Genomic DNA, 17,384 nt, shown 5'->3' on the forward strand with positions numbered 1-17,384 from the left:
AAACAATTACATAGATAAAGCTCAAAAGGGGAGAGAAATTTAAAAGAGAGAATGTTTACAGCCAAGATCTGAAAGGAGAGGGAAGACTGATTAGGCAGAAAATTACTCCAGATTGTAGCATCTACAGTCAAGAAGGCAAATGATAAAGACGACTAACAGACGGGAGTAGAGACAGACAAGTTATTTGAGGACATTTGGAAAAAAGTCCATGGTGAATTATAAAACAAAGACATTTTTAAACTGGAACATGAAGCAAGCTGCAACCAGTGAAGTTTGTGGCTGGAGCAATTCAGTCACACTTCTTTGTGCACACGAGAAGGTGAGCAGCAGAACTCATATGCTTGAATCAGGAGAGCTAGTACTTGACAAGATCAGAGAAGAGAGTTGCCATAGTCAAGGAAAGAGGAGATGAAAACAGACGAAGATCTCAACACAGCGGCACTACTTCAGTTCCACCAGAGGGAACATGCCACTGAGGTGATGACAGGCAGATTTGCTGATATAGATGTGGGAAGAGAAAAAAAGTTCAGGCTCAAGGGTGACATCATAGTGACAGAGAGCAGAGGCAAACAGATGGTCATGGCTGAGAAGAGAAGGAGCCGTGCTTGACTCAGTTTCTTAAGTATTCGTTAGTCCAAGTGAAGAGGTTTTCCACCATCGCAGAAGAGACTACTGCAGACCAAGCTGATTTACTACTTCAGACTTTGCATGTAAGTGGCTGGGCAACAAATTCCACCCATTCAATGGTTCAATTGGCGTTAATTTCAGCACTTTTGGAAGGATACTCCAGCCCTGCAATTGATTATGATTGGTAGGAGAAATTAATGTTAGCAGTATGAATGCATGAGCAATAAAAACATGCCTTTTTAACAGAAGTATTTATTAAATTATGTGGAGCTTAACTGGTGCAATGGCCAATATACTACCCAGGCAAGTAAAACTAGTTTCCCATCTGATCACTCTACAGTTGAATTGCAGAAGTTACTGAAGTTTTACAGGAGGATAAGTGAAAAGTGTTGCTCAGACAATGACTGCCTCTTTACTCCAGAGGTAGCTGCAAACAAGTAATGGAGTGGTCCCTATACAGTTAATAGCTCTGAGATCCTTCATCAGTGTGTATGTGTATATATATGTACACAAACACACACTCTATATCTAATTGCTGAATTCACATCTTAGTTCTTGATGTAAGTACAGTATATGGTTTGTCTTATACCAAGCAATGAAAATGAACTATTAATTTAGAAAATTAGAATATAACTGAAACCAGTATTTTTGATCATGTTACACTGTTAGTGATACTGTCATTGATAGTGGTTTGGTGATATATAGGCTGAATAGTTTTAAAGTAATCATAGGGATAATACCACATTATTTACATAGCAACTTTTATCTAGAAAGATGCCAAAGTAATGCAACTCCCCCTACACACACTGAAATGCAGCCACCTCTGAAACAGAAGCAGCAGTTATTCTGTACCAAAAATACTATGCAGCAACAATAATTTCTGCATCTGACAGTTTTCATCAAAAGAAAACTAAGGTAGTTAGAATATTGCCCAAGAACCTACACTGATTTAATACTTGCAGCTCACACCCAGAACAAGATCAGTGTTGTTACTACAAGAATCTAGCTCATTTATTAAAGCAAGTGAGTTTTTAAACTCACTAACAGAGACACATATCGGTCTGATCCACAATTAAGGGTGAAGCTCACTTCCTTCATAAGACTAATTCTCTCCTACTGCCCCACAAAAACTGAAGTTAAACTCCAATCCTACAGCTCATTACAGATGGTAGAAAAGAAGAATGTTAGGTGCCTAAGGGCTTGTCTACACTTAGGGTATGGCTACACTTAACAGCACTGCAACTTTCGCGCTCAGGGGTGTGAAAAAACACCCCCCTGAGCGCTGCAAGATACAGCGCTGTAAAGCGTCAGTGTAATCAGGGCGGCAGCATGGCTGCCAGCGCTGCACGCTACAGCCGCTGCTGCTCCGACCACACTCGCACTTCAAAGCGCTGCCGCAGCAGCGCTTTTAAATTCCAAGTGTAGCCATACCCTTACAAGGGAATCTGTGGCAATCGATGCATCGGCAGTCGATTTAGTGGGTCTAGTGAAGACCCACTAAATCGACCACAGATTGCTATCCCCTCAACTTCTGAACTTTACCTGAAGGAGAAGCACAAGGGGAGTGGATGGGAGAATGTCTCCCGTCTACATAGTGTACTGTGGACCTCGCGGTAAGTAGATCTAAGTACGCTGACTTCAGCTACATTATGCAAGTGGCTGAAGTTGCATAACTTAGATCCCTCTTCCCCCGTAGCGTAGACAAGGCCTGAACCACAGAATGTTTTGCTGAACCACAGCTAACGCACCTGAAGTTTCACAAATGTGAATTTGTGCTCAAGTAGAATTTTCTTGAGCAATTTGAGACATGGAGGATTGCAATATTTTTACTTAACATATTCCCGTAACATAACTCCAAATTAGTTCTCCCTGGCTAATACTGGTGCCTCTGGCTAGTTTTAAGAATGAGAAAAGGAGGGGGACTAGTTAATAAACTATCTGGGAAACAGGAAACATTTCTCTCAGAAGCTTGTCCAATTTTCATGAAAATTATATTTTGATGGAAATATTCCAATCAGATCTACTGAAGGGGCATTTTCACATACTTGAAACTTTGCAACATTTTAAGCTCTGCATCCTAACTATGCATTTATTAAGAAGCACACATTGCCCTGCCCAATGGATGCATTATGCAATGTGCAACACCCTAGCACATGCTTTATAAACTCTGAATGTCTAAAAGCCCCAGCTTTGGCAAGGAAGATACTTGGCTACTCTCTTTAGTGGGAAAAAAGTGAGTAGGGATAACCATGGCAATGACAGAAGAAGAGGCAGAGAGAGAAAGTGAGCCCAGTGAAGGGATAGTGTTGACAGAGGAAAGAAACTTCGCTGAAGAATAGGCTGGATAAAGTGGGTTCATGTTTCCCAATTAGAAGCATATATTCCTGCCCCTGTGAGCATTTCCTCACTGGGCTTCCTGCAATATGGTTGGTGGTTCTCATCTCACGTGAGATGCATACATACACACACACACCTTACAAAATGTGAAGCCAGATACAACAACACTGCCAGGGAAGAAAAGGGCCTGCATGCTGAACTGCCCAGGCATGTAGATGTGAGCACAGAATGTTCTGGTGCTTGAACTAACACAATTCTCCCAGAGAGTAAGAAGCTCAGTGCCCATGAAAAACAGCTCGTCAGGCATTTTATGAGGGCACATCCAGGTGGTTTATAGTTTAATGTTAAGCTTAGATTTCAGAACCTAAACGCTTCTCGGTACAGAGAATCACTGATTAAAGACAGAATCCCAGATATAGTCACAAACAAAATACCTGCACAGCTTGTAAGTTTGATCAAAGGATCTGTGGAGCTGGCAAGATCTTCACTTAACTGAAGAATTCTTTCCCTTTACTTCAAAAAAGCATAATTCTCAGGCAAAGTTATGGTTGAAGAAAATATCACTTCAGAAAAAAGCTGTGTGAGAATGCTGTTTTCATACACAAACATTAGAAAGTCTAATTAAAGAGGAACAAAAGGATGAAAGTCACCCAAACAATCTCCATAACATTACCCTGAGCACAGCAAGAGTTTGAGGATCATGAGGACTTCAAGAACACGAGTGTTCGTTTTATAAGAGACTCCAAAAGTTAAATACATTTTACTAGACTACTTCTTTCACTCTTTCAGAGATTATGCACTGCCCAATCATATTTATAGACTACTAATTCAAGAAGGCTGGGTTCTTTAGGGACATGGAGAGAGACACAGTGCAGATCACTTAAAACTAAAGCATTAATAAGAAAATGGGCTCTGCACTGATCCACAAAGGTAAATGCTTCCAGGTACAATCAGATATAGCTACAGTACCTACAGGTGCAGACTTTGTAAGCCTACTATCCTCAATTATGGGTTTTACATGAATAAGAGATGGTGGCATGACAGTGAAATATCACAGTATCAGTGACTCATGTAAAAGACAACGTGCTGTAATACGTATCTGATATATGCCACATGTTAGCTATACAAATACATCAGTTTGCCAAATGTAATATGTCCTCCGCCATAAGCTGCAAAATCCTTAAAGTTATTACAAAAACCAATTTAGTGCTTTGAAAACTATTAGTTTGTAAATTTTTTACATTAAAGTACAGAGTTTACATCAGGAAGGCTACTGTCAATAAGGGAACAGAATTAAGGCTGTTTAGATGACCTGATCTGAATATAGCCATACTTTCCAATGTCTTCATTATTGTTTTCTAAGTGGATCCTCCTGACTGAATTTCTGAATACTTAACGGTGAGAAAAAACACACTCTTTTTCTGAAGTGATGTTTTCAATCTTAATTTCTGTTTAGTTTACAAATATTCAGATCCACAGACAGCAAGACAAATAGATTTGTGTAGTTTCAGTGTCAAGAGTGAATGGGACTGCCTTTAGGAAAGCAGAAAACCCCCTTAACAGAGTAGTGCAAGTGTGTCTCCTCACATATACACAATCCTGCATTCCCTAGGGGCCAACCCTAAGAGGCAACTGGATAACATTGCTAAGTGTTGCCATGCAACTGTGGGGCTTCTCTCCCAAGACTAACCTTGCAGTGAGGCTGCACTCCCCAAAACCAAAGCTGCTTGGAGAGGCCCATTTATGGAAGAGCACCCACCTCAATGGGCTCTGCATGCACTGATCCCAAGTAACAATGTATCTAGAGCATCCACCAGATGCCACAGCTGTGCCCACAAATCAGCATGGGGTAGGCAGACATTGAATGCCAGCTGCAGAGTAGATACACAGGTAAGCCAGTTATTTTAACAAAATACTTTCAGTCAGGATTACAGCCAGATACTTCCCCATTTGTCTAAGAATGTAAAATCTCAAGAGTCAGACCAGGATATACTCTCCAGGGGGAAAGGGTCCCCTTAGAAACAAAAGGGACCGAGCAGAAAAAAAAAAGCATTACCACCACCTTTTGTATGCATCCCTCATTATCTTATGTGCCAGAGAGCCTCCCACAGGACACCAAATCCTACTCGTCTCTAGGGCCTGCATTCATCAGTCCCTATAGTCCCCCTCAAATACATACATGGACTGTTTTCAGTTAGACCCCCATGTCTCCCTCTGCAGTCCCCAAACCAGTCTAGGCTGTGCCTCAGAATGCAACTTCTCCGCAAAGACCTTGCATTCTTTAGGTGTGGTGCTGCTGCCCTCTCCATCTTGGCCACCCACCCAGAGCTCCCTTTCAGTGTGGTGCCAACCCATTAACAGTATACTTCCTCCACTTACACACCCAGAGCTCCCCCCTCAGTGTGATGCAATGCATGCCACCCCCTTCCCTGGTCATGCCCCTGGAGGCACATCCCCCCGAAACCTCCCCCTTTAGCATGATGCAATCCCCCCCATCACTCAATTGGAGGCATGCACCACCCCAAGGTGATGCAATCTCCCCCTTTCCCAGTCACCCAGGGCCACACTCCCCCCAGCATGATGCAATCATCCCTTTTCCTTGGTCACTCACCTGAGGGCATGTTCTCACCAGACCTCCCGCCTCAGCGTGATGCAATCATCACTCCCCCATTCCCCGTCACTCCCTGGACCCCCACCCCCAGCATGATGCAATCCCCTGCTCTTCCCTAGTCACTCACTCAGGGGCAGGCCCTACCACCGTTCTAGGAAAGTGCAAATCCCCCCCCACCCGCTCTTCCCCACTGCATCACCCCCACTGTGCAACCCCCCCTCGCCCTTCCCCACTCATTCACCTGGGGCACGCCCCCTCCCCCTCCCTTCCCCACTCAATCACCATGAGGTACGTCCTCCCCTACCATAGTGTAACCCCCGACCCTTCCTCACCTAGGGCACGCTCCCTCCCCCAATCAGCATGATACGTCCTCCCCTACACCACAGTGTAACCCCCGACCCTTCCTCACCTAGGACACGCCCCCTCCCCCAATCAGCATGATACGTCCTCCCCCCCACCATAGTGCAACCCCCGACCCTTCCTCACCCGGGACACGCCCCCTCCCCCAGTCACCATGAGGTACGTCCTCCCCCCCACCACAGTGCAATTCTCCCCCTTCCCCACAACCCCCCAGGCCACGCCCCCTCCCCCGCCCTTCCCCACTCATTTACCCGAGGCCCACTCTCCCGCCCAACGCGGTGCCTTCCCACATCGGATCCCGAAGGCCCTGAGCCCAGGCTCTCCTGGGTGCAGTCCCAGCGCACACACCCCCGGAGCCCTGCCCGCTCGCTCACTCACCCACAGATCCCTCTCGGTGCGGTGCAGCCCCAGCTGCCCCAGCCCCACCGCCAGGTCGTGCACACAGAGCGCGCCGTCCCGGTTCACGTCGAGCTTCTGGAAGAGGGCGTGAAGACGCCGGTGCTCGGGCCCCCCGCACAGGGACCTGCCGCAAGGGCCCGGGCCGCCCGCCTCAGATGCCGGAGTCGCGGGCCCTGCCCGAGGGGAGCCGCACGGGCACAACACGCCGCTCACCACAGGAGAGGCCAGAGAGCGCCGCGCACCCGGCATCCTCCAGCGGCCCGCGGAATGCCGGCAAATGGCGGAACGCCCCCTCCCCCACAGAAAGGGAAATGACTTAACGTGCTTCCGGTTCGCGCCGCTAGGCAAAACGCCCACGTGACCCTTTTGTAGCCATTCGGAAAGGCCTGTTCACAGGGAGCGCGAGGACAACACTACTGACACCACGCACCTCCACCTAGGAGCCAATCAAATCATGGGCGGTTACATTTACGTCACACGCACGCCTTCGCCCTACCCAATTAGAATACAGATGCACTCAGCTAGCACTAGGATTTGGAAATCTATTCAAATTGATGGAGGATTCACATTGGTAAAGACGCGGGGAAGGTGGGGTAAGGTGACGACAGACCCAATGGGCTGAGACGCTGACGGCCTCAGCCTGTACTAAATCTTGACAGACAGAGAATATATCCAATAGCCTGGGAGAACAGAGGGTACTTAGTGATGACTGGCAGGAATGGCACCCAATGCACTATGGCAGCTGCCTCTGGAGGCGGGTACAGTCTTTGACAGGCAGCATGCCGGCCCGCAGGCTGGAATGGCGCTGAGGGGAGGCGATGCCTACTCTTGACAAGCAGCACCTTTGGCCAATACGATTAAGGCGCTGTCGGCGGGAGGTGAGACCTATGTTTGACAGGCAAGCAGGAGGCCCAATGGGCCGAGGCAGGAAAGGGGCTGATTCTGGAAGTCATTACGCCACTGCCGCAGGGTGGAGGCTGTTTAGCGGGGCCTGCTGGGTGGCCGCGGTACGCAATTTGCGTATCTTTCACTATTGAAGGGGTTAACACCCCAGGGCCCGTGAGGCCCCTTGGGGCCCCCCCATTTTTCCTGGCCCTATAGGTCACCAGATCCTGTTAGGTCTTCGGGGCCCCTGGGTCCCACCCCTCTCCTGCCTCCGTTAGACCCCAAGTCCCTCTCAGGGCCCCTAGTAGCCCTCTCCACCCCTCTCTGGTCCCCCCTCGGCCCTCTAAGGCCTCCTGCCCTTCTAGGCTCCTCTAGGGCCCTTCTGGGCTCCTAACTCCCTGTCAGGCCCCCAGCCCCAGTTCCTCTCAGGCTTCCTGCACTTCCAACACCCCTCTAGGGCCCTTTGCCCCCTCCCCACCCCCAGAGCTCCCATCTTCCCCTCAGCCCCGTCACTCCATGGCCATGGCATCGCCCCTGGCTCCCCCAGCGAAGAAGCGTAAGATGAACTTCTCGGAGCGGGAGGTGGAGATCATCGTCGAGGAGCTGGAACGAGGCAAGCACCTGCTCATCAACCACTTCAATGCGGGGGTCCCACTGGCCACCAAGGCCGCCGCCTGGCACGACATCTTGCGCCGCGTCAACGCCGTGGCCACCTGCCGCCGCGAGCTGCCAGAGGTCAAGAAGAAGTGGTCAGACCTCAAGACTGAGGTGCGGCGCAAGGTGGCGCAGGTCCGGGCCGCTATGGAAGGAGGTGGTATAGGGCAGGATGGAGCTGGCGAGGGCCAGGATGGTGAGGACCCGACTGGTGCCACAGCCACCCCTGTCATACTCACCCCCATGCAGCAGCGCATCTGCAACCTGCTGGGAGAAGCCACCATCATCAGTCTGCCTACTGGGGACTGCACTGCCGGGGATGGTGCTGAGATACCCATCACAGCCTCCACCACCACTGTCACCCTGACCCAGAGTGAGTGCTGCCCCTGATGAAGGTGTTGGATCAGAAGGTCATACAGGGGTCCCTGCAGTTCTCCCATGTACAATGAGAAGGGGCCCCAGTACCCATGTGGAGCAGCCTCCATTCCCCAAAAGGGTGCAGCAAAATGAAACCCTGGCACCTTTTACAATATAGTGAAAATGGCACCCTCTAAGCTCTGGTGCTATAGAGGGGCAGGATATGCCGGTGCTGAATGCAAATCACTGTTTGACAGCAAGGTCAGTCTTAAGAACAAGGAAAGCAAGCAGCCTTTTGGGGACTTGGCATCCCAATGCGCCTTTGCAACAAACAGGCTTCCCCAGCCTCCCTGTGGGGGATAACTGTAAGGTTGTATCATAGGATGGTTAGTAGCTATGCACAGTTGTGTGTGGTTAAAGCTGATTCGAGCTTATGAGTGGGGTAAACAAATCATAAAAGGGAGCAAAGATGGATTAAGGGGTCTTAGTAGAGAAAGGAAGAACTTGGAACACTGAGCTTTCTAGACCAGAATAAAAGCACACGGTACATAGTTATCTGCTTAAATATCTTTCTACTGCTTTCCCTCCCATTGAATGGCTGCTCATGGTGTTCAGTCTATAAACCCAGCATACAGATGGAGCAAAATGGGAAACTACAGACACCTCTGACTATATATATTCGTTAAGCTAGTTTATACAAAGCTTCCTTGAGATGTTTAGATGTTCAGAGATATGCTAGTTGAAACAGCAGCACATAGCTGTTTTGACACTGTGATGAATAAGTGAAACCTATTTTGTCCTGCAAAGGCTGAGATTAATAGATTTGTCTTCTATGGCTACTCCCAGCTCTTCCTCCATCCCTCACCGTCTTGTGAGTTACGAAAGATGGAAGCACATTTCTCTTCCTTCTGTCTTTAGAAATCTTTTTCTGGGTCTGTGGAGATGTTCTAGTGGATGCTTAAACAGCCAAAGGCATTCTGACCAATGCCATTTCATCTCTTACTTGTCCTTTGTGTCCATTTATTAATGTTGCTTGGAAAACTCCTCTTGAACTGGGAGTTCAGAAGTGGTGTATCTAGGTATATACTGTAGTATTCCCTACGCTTTTTGACTCTGCACTGTACAGACCTGGGGACAGATCCAGATCAGGAAAGATCAGTCTTCTTTAGCTTTCTTCTTTAGTGTTCTACATGCACAGTCTTTTCAGTTTTCTCCTTACGCGGGCACTAAAGCAGAGGTGGGCAAACTTTTTGGCCCGAGGGACACATCTGGGTATGGAAATTGTATGACGTGCCATGAATGCTCACAAAATTGGGGTTGGGGTGTAGCAGGGGGTGAGGGCTCTGGGGTGAGGCCAGAAATGAGGAGTTCATGGTGCGGGAGGGGCCTCCAGGCTAGGGCTGGGAGTTAGGGGGCAGAAGGGAGTGAGAGCTTGGCTGGGGGTGCAGTCTCTGGGATGGAGCTGGGGATGAGGGGTTTGAGGTGCAGGAGGGTGCTCCAGGCTGGGGCTGAGGGGTTTAGAGGGTAGGAGGGGGATCATGGGTAGGGCAGAGGGTTGGGGTGCAGAAGGAGGTCAGGGGTGCAGGCCAGGCAGTGCTTACCTCACGCAGCTCCTGGAAGCAGCGGCACGTCTGCCCTCCCCCCACACAGCTCTTAAGCAGAGCCATAGACAGGTGGCTCTGCATGCTGCCCCATCCTCAGGTGCCACCCCTGCAGCTCCCATTGGCCATGGTTCCCCGCCAATGGGAGCTGCGGCAGCACGTGGGGCGGGAGCAGTGCACGGAGCCCCCTGGCTGCCCCTGTGTGTGGGAAGCAGAAGGGGGACATGGTGCTGCTTCTGGGAGCTGCACAGATCAGGGCAAGCCCCAGACCTCACTCCCCAGCAGGAGGTCGAAGGCCGGATTAAAACATCCAATGGGCTAGACACAGCCCGCGAGCCATAGTTTGCCCACCCCTGCACTAAATCCCTGGCATGTTCATTTATTAGTGGTGTGCTGTAGACCAGTGGTTCTCAACCAGGGGTTGAAGGCCCTCTGCGGGGCTGCAAACAGGTTTCAGGGGGGCCACCAATCAGGGCCAGCATTAGAGTCACTGGGGCCCAGGGCAGAAAGCCAAAGCCCTGCTGCGTGGGGTTGAAGCCTGGGCCCTGAGCCCTGCTACCCAAGGCTGAAGCCAAAGCCTGAGCAATATAGCTTTGTGGGGGCTCCTGTGGCATGAGGCCCCAGGCAATTGTCCTGTTGCTACCATGTTACTGTGACCCAGGTGGGGCCATGGAGTTTTTACAGCATGTTGGAGGAGGCCTCACAAAGAAAAAGGTTGAGAACCCCTGCTATAGACATTCACCCAAAGAGCTGCAGCCTCTGACTTCTCTTTTTATTTGTGCCTAGTCCCTGCAGAGACAACTTACCATAGTCTGGAGGATGGAGTGGTGGAATACTGCACGACAGAGGCTCCCACAACTGTTACTGCTGAAGCACCCTTGGAGATGATGGCACATCAAGCTGAGGCATCCGTGAAACCCCAGGAGCTGAAAAGCCGAATTGCCCTGAATTCAGCCAAGCTCCTGCAGGAGCAGCGAGTGACCAACCTACATGTGAAAGAGATCGCCCAGCACTTGGAACAGCAAAATGACCTGCTGCAGATGATCCGTCGTTCTCAGGAGGTTCAGGCATGTGCACAAGAGCGTCAGGCGCAGGCTATGGAAGGGACCCAGGCTGCTCTGAGTGCCCTCATCCAGATCTTACGCCCCATGATCAAGGATTTCCGTCGATTCCTGCAAAGTAATACACCCAATCCTTCAGTAACTGCTGACCCCAGCCATGTGGCCCAGAATGGGCAACAAGATGATATCATCCAATGAAATAAGGACCAACTGGACTCTTCTCTCAAAAGAGCTACATTTGCTACTGTTGGACGCGCTGGGTCAGAGATAGGAGGAACGAGATCTGCTCTTGTCATTGTGGATTGGTTGAGTTCCCGTCCTGTGGGGTCAAAAGCTGTTCCTGGACAGCATCCTTTTCTGTGATGATCCTGCACTATCTGCTTCTATGGACTCAACATCCAGGATGGCAGCCAGGAAGTGTGATTAAACTTGGAAGTTAGTGTTGTTGGATTTGGTTTCTTTTTTTAAAAAGAGAAATATTTTTTCCATATAGATTTCTAAAAAGACAATTAATTATTTTTATTTCTATCTTTAAAAATGACACCTCTTCCCAAGACATACAGCCTTTAACTGGCTTCTAACACACGGAGGGTCTTGCAGTCATGGCTAATCTTTGAAGGTGTCCAGATACTACAGAGGAGCTAATGCAGTCCAGTCTCTTGCTGGACATTTGTAGAGTAATAATTTGGTACCTGAGCTGGTGCAGCCACATCTCTGTGCTGGAGGTTTGTGGATGCTGCTCTTTAAGGGTGAAAGTCACCCCTGTATAGAGAACCAGCACAAGGCCTGTCCACAACCTGAATCCCACAGAAGTCCCACTTTAGTTCTCAAAATAGTGGTGCATAGACCTCATGCTGGCCTTCGGCACTGGTAAATTTAATCCGAAGCTAGCAGAGGTGTTTTTACATGTGTATTAAATGTCTCAAAACAGTACTTAAGGGAATGAATAAATATGAATTTCATTCAGGTAGGTTTACATACAGATGAAATCAATGGACTGGGTACTGCAGTATAGTTTGAAACCTGTACAGTCTGTTGCCACAACAAGGTGGGGAAAATATGGAGTTTTCAGCAGAGCCATAACTCTAAAAGTCTTTGCTTGTGTGAGTTTGTCAACTATTTGCTATTTCAACAGTGTGGGGAGGTTGGTTTTTGTTTACAGTTTGTCATTTGTTTTGTATTTTTAAGGCGTTAGAAACAAATTCTGTTGTCTTCAGTCAATATGCCATTGACTTCAGCAGGCATTTTGACTGCTTAAGGACTGTGGAATTTGGCCCCAAATCTTTTTCTTAAGATTATATTGGGAAAAAAATTATCCTTCACACCTCCTATCCTTCCTCCTTTTTGAGCTGTTCTGGCTTTTGGGGCCAGGAACTAAGTAAGACCACTTAGTTTCATGGGAAGTTGACTTGATAGCATGAATGTGGTTATTACAAATATGCACCAACTTCATAAATGAAATTTTTTTATTTCAGATGAAAAGCTTCACTTCTACATGTGTAGAAGATGATTGATTTCTTTACAAAAAATAATTTCATTGTTAATGTCTTCCTCTTGCTCCTCCACACTCCACTTGCAGAACCAGTGAGTCAAAATTACAGATTAATACTTGCCAAATATTACTGTCAAAATGGAACTTTTTTATGCTGAGTTAAATGCTGTTGAACTCTCTGTAGGGCTGAGAAGCAGTGAGCTGAAATTCATGATGGAATGAATTTGCACAATGGAATTATAATTCCCTGAATATATCTTTCTATAATGGAAATATTGATGAGGCTCTTAACCAGACCAGTACATAGGATATTGTTATATTTAATAACCTTTATTGTATTGGTAGTTCAGCTGTCTCTTGGAAGGAGGAGGAAGGGCTAATGAACAGTGTTTGAAAGCTTTGGCCCATGGAAGATCCTTGACCCATCCATTCAGTCTTCCACTCTGAGTCAGGACAACACCGTCAATGGCTTTCCCACCTTGTTCACCATCTAACCACATCAGTACAATTTTCTTGGCTTGTTTCTCTCAAACCCTGTGGAACCAAATCAGTGACTCAGTTGCAGTTTATTTTTAAAACAGACACTGCATCCTATCTGTTTGGTTTTACCTCACTTGTGAATATGAATACCAATATGAATTTTTAATAAAATCATTTCTTTTGTAAATCACTCTCGGTATATCAGTATTTTCCATGGGGAAAAAAAATGACACACGGCAGAAAGGGACCAAAGTTAAAATACCAGGAAATACCAAAGTTAAGACTGCTTATTCCTTTCAGCAACCTTAACTCTGTCCCCTTGGACACATGCTTCATGATATGGTATTTAGCTGCATGATCACATTCTGTTTCTCAAATAATATCAGTACTTTCTGCAATCTCATTTTGCAGTGGTGATTACTGCTCTGTTTATGACAGACAACCATGACTCATGAAAATCACATTGTATTCATCTGCCATGAGCTGGATGCAGTATAACATCCTAGAATAATAAAGGACACAGTGATGGCATTTATAAGGCTTTAGACTTGATTTATATTAACTATTTCAATGACTGCAGCCCAAGAAGTGTTTCTGTAACACATCTTACTGCAAATAGTTACTATAGGTAGTTGAATGCCTGGCACTTGGAAACACCAATTTGTATGTCAGGGAGAAATATGGTGCTAATACAAACTAATAGCATTCAAATGTAAATTGTGTACATAAATTCTCAATCATGAAAAAACTGCAGCAATATTTTAAATATAGTACAAGCTACCTGCCTCAAGCTCAACGACTGATTATTAATGGGTTCAGTGGAACCCTATGAGGAATAAAGAAAAAATAATGGACTCAAGCTGAAAACTAGATAGTAAAGGGAAGCAGCCCAAGAAGGTATCCCAAACTGTGGTTTTGGGGAGAAGGGGGTGTTATAGTGATTGAACACAAAAGTAGTGCGTAATTGGGACAGAAAATAAGCAAAGTATCCGGGATGCTGATCTGTGCCCCAAGCCTGCTGCTCTTTTTTGGAACTGGAGAGTTCGGTAGCCAGCTACCTGGACTGAGAACAGCCATTCAGGAATGTACCAAGCAAGGATGTTCTTCTCCAACAGGATACAGCAGATGTGAAAGAGTATAATACAAATGTGATTTGAGGGCCTGTATCAAAAATCATCGAAGCTAAGAAACAATGCTATAGTGTACATGCTACTGGGAATTCTAGTTTCAGTGGTAAATAGCATACATTTCTAGCGTTGGCGGTTCGGGAGATAAACCTTGAAGTGGTCTCTGGTCCATCAGAGGCCATTCCAGAGTGGCCAGGTTGCTTTACGTGTGCCAGTCCACCTCTGGAGCAAATATATAGTTTTAAAGATGTTCAGCTGGCTGGTGATGTAAACTCAGAATTAATTTCAATTCTCTCCTGCAGATGGCACCATATAACAGAATGGAGAAATTGCTGCAGCTGGATAATGTGGCCAGGCATTCCACTGAGATCTTAGTTCAGCCACAAGCAATCAGTTATTAATGAATATGTTTCAAGCCCTACAGCTGGAAAGTCCTACAGTTGCACTGGCAGGGAGACATGCCAAACTGATCTAAAAAGTCTCCCCAGTCTCTACCTCCTATGATTCTATTTGCTCCTTTCACAATTCTCTGTCTCCTTTTTGAGGCTGGCTGACAAGCTGAAAAGAAACTCAGCATAGCACAGGGAAAAAAGAGCCCTGTGTCCAAACAAAAGACAGGTTGGCTGAGAATGAAAAGCAACATACCCCTCCAGCAAAAACAAAGAGCTTGAACATTTGGAACTCCCTTTTTTGATGAGCTCAGTAATGAACAGTATTTCTAGTAAACAAGTTTACTACAGAACAAAAGGGACAAACTAGATATAAAGACAGATGAGTTATGCATTTACAAGAAAAGGGATGGATAAGCATAGCACATGATATGTCTGTATCTCCTGTATATCTGGTGTGCATTTACTTAATAGTTTTGTTGCTAGTAACTGGCAAAGTGATAAGAAAGGTGCAAAATGATCTTGATTTGAATTTTTGTCTTTAAGTTTTTTCCCCCCTGTGGTATTTTTTTTTAAAGCTTAACTGTCAAGCCTATTTTGGCCAAATTCATCTGTGCTGTAACTGCACAGGAAGTGAGATCAAGTCTGAATTTGGCCTATTGTGTTTAGCTAGGTATGAAAGTCTTAAGCGTTTCAGGCCCTTCCATTTTTGCATGACACTCATAAAAGTAACTGGCAGAAGCCTGATAAATAAATGATCAATTGCACTTTATGACTGGTAATAAAAGGAGTTCAGTAAAAGTTTCTCTCGCCTAGAACCTCTGAGATCTGATAGTGGCTGGAGGAAAGGTAGAGAAGAAGAGGAAGAGGGGATCTGGTGACTGCTATGATAGCATCGGCAGGTGAGTGTGATGGATATAGTTCCTAGCCCTTGCAGCACATGCACAGCTCCTTGTGCAAGACAGAACCATTTGTAGCACCCACTGGAACAAATAAAAATGTGAATAGGTGTAGATAGATGTTATGTGCCATGGTTGTTGTCATGCACCTGCTTGTGTGAGACTCCCAGGAGCAGGGCCAGGAACTTTAGGATGGATGCAAAACTCCATACCTAGTGTGAATGCATCACACCATTGCCATGTGCTATAAACATAAGTCTGTATTCTATAAACAAGACAAAGGCTTCAGGCACAGCAGATGCAAGTTGGAATATGTCAGAAGGAGAAAACAAACTCCATTCTTTTCTGTTGATGTGCATCCCAGAAACAAAGCGAGATTCCTATGAGCTACTTTACATACCAAAGACATTAAGGGAAGATATTGAGACCAGTAAATAAGAAAGGTTATGCAGCTGGAGATTTGAGTTTGTCCATGGGCTCAGAGAAAGGAATCCACTGATTCCAGATTCATATGCTCCCTTTTCTCCATGACTAGTCCCAAATCCCCTCAAACCAGGAGCATACTACTTGGGCTTATCTGTGTTCCCAGTGTGCAACTTTTATGAACTTGGCTGGTATGGTAAGCGTGAAATCAATTCATGATCCTTTATTATCATAAATATTATTAACATACGGAGCTAATAAAATATACCAGCAGATCAAAGAGGAGCTCACAGTCTGCTATTAAATTAAGCTGAGAAGATACAAGATTAGAGTAACTCAGTAACACAGGATAATCCTACCTAATGAGGATTGGCATACATTTTCCTGTGCACCACTCCCAGTAGCTCTCCAACTCCTGAGCTCTATAAATGGGGTGCATCTCTCTGGAGTAACTTGACACTGAGGCCTCCTCTGCACTAGAGACATTACTCTGTTGCAGCTTGCACTGGTGATGCAAGGTGCAACAAATGCAGTGTGTTCCCACTAGCCATCCTGGTGTGGGGTCACTACTGTCGCACACAGAGCTCTCTGCAAGCATTGCAGAAGCAGTGCAGGTACCTATCCCACAGTATCTGGTATGGGTACCTAAAGCAGGTGCATTGTAGGCATATACAGTATTTGGCAGCAGTATGAAGAATACATTTATGTAGCATAATTAATTTTGTGATAACAGTTATATTCCTTATACAGTAACATTGAAAACTGATTAAAGCTATTATAACTGTATTTATAAGCTGTAGTGGAACAGGTCTATTACTATGCTTGTATTGTAGCAATGACAGTATATAATTTGATTTCCAAGTCTTTGGTGTTTGGCTTCAAATCCGGTTATGTTTTCCAGAGGAGGAAACGATCTATTTTACAAAGCTTGGTGATACACTAATTGGAGACCTCCAGTCTAAGTAATAGAACTAAATGGATCCCCAAATGCTTTGCACACTTTACTGACCATATCTATCTATCCATCTATCTATCTAGTCTCATTTTATCCAGCCCAGCCCCCTTCAAATTTATCTCACCTCACATTTTCCTTGATTTCTCACTATCTCCCTCAATCCTTTTCCCTCTTCTCCCCATCCCCCAAAATATATTTCTGTCTCTTAAAATTATTTCCTACTTGTAATCATTGGTAGCCGTTACTTGGCAACTTCACAGCTACTTGTTCTGCTTGAATTCACTCTCCATTTCCTCACTTTTATATCCTGCTACCCAGTGCACTCTATTATACACCTCCATAGTTATGAACACGTCCATAGGTCACCTCCAAGCCTCCTGTCTAACCGGAACAAGCTGATGTAGCATATTCTTCAGAGCAATAATATTGTCCAAAAGGGATCAGAGCTAGATTCTGTTCACTAAATTAGGTGTAACCAGGGTTCTGTACAAAACCAGTCTAATTCCTCTGATATATAATCATTTTTGAGGAAGAAAGAGGAGTTCAGATTTTTAAAAAGGACGGAGCAAGGCAATCAGGGACTTAAAAACAATGGGCCAGAGCTTGAGCAGCTGAGGATTGCTTCAGTGTGATGAAATCAAGGAGTGCTGTGTAGAAACACCACAGCCAGCTGTACAAACCCCTCTCCTTTGAATAAGGGGCATCTCAGGAAGAGGAATGTGTCCAA

At 46.1% G+C, this 17,384-nt stretch overlaps 2 protein-coding genes across 3 annotated transcripts in view; one reads left to right on the forward strand and one right to left on the reverse strand.

Annotated features, from left to right (window-relative positions):
- The window catches only part of SLC25A25 (solute carrier family 25 member 25), a 36,144-nt gene extending 29,434 nt beyond the window's left edge, over positions 1–6,710 (reverse strand). Inside the window, 1 exon segment of the mRNA XM_032797728.2 lies at positions 6,314–6,710. Coding sequence (XP_032653619.1) covers positions 6,314–6,583 — 270 coding nt within the window. The 5' untranslated portion in view covers positions 6,584–6,710.
- A 352-nt stretch (positions 6,711–7,062) lies between these two features.
- Positions 7,063–13,054, forward strand: NAIF1 (nuclear apoptosis inducing factor 1). 2 transcript variants are annotated; one of them, XR_004376140.2, is made up of 3 exons: positions 7,063–8,246; positions 10,618–11,327; positions 12,368–13,054. XR_004376140.2 is itself a non-coding variant. In XM_032797859.2 (2 exons), exons 1-2 carry the CDS (start codon positions 7,736–7,738, stop codon positions 11,088–11,090), a joined length of 984 nt encoding a protein of 327 aa, XP_032653750.1. In that variant the 5' UTR covers positions 7,063–7,735; the 3' UTR covers positions 11,091–13,054. The 2 variants fall into 2 exon arrangements, 1 of the variants encoding a protein (XP_032653750.1); XM_032797859.2 differs by having other exon boundaries at positions 10,618–13,054.
- Positions 13,055–17,384: the final 4,330 nt, after the last annotated feature.

This window comes from Chelonoidis abingdonii, chromosome 24 (assembly GCF_003597395.2).
Source record: "Chelonoidis abingdonii isolate Lonesome George chromosome 24, CheloAbing_2.0, whole genome shotgun sequence".
Lineage (NCBI taxonomy): Eukaryota > Metazoa > Chordata > Testudines > Testudinidae > Chelonoidis > Chelonoidis abingdonii.

What these genes read in the sequence shown, in the direction of transcription:
- NAIF1 (XM_032797859.2), top strand. Translation starts at nt 7,736, where the DNA reads ATGGCCATGGCATCGCCCCTGGCTCCCCCAGCGAAGAAGCGTAAGATG. An exon ending in CACTGTCACCCTGACCCAGA is followed by an intron (nt 8,247 to 10,617) that starts GTGAGTGCTGCC and finishes ATTTGTGCCTAG; the next exon opens with TCCCTGCAGAGACAACTTAC.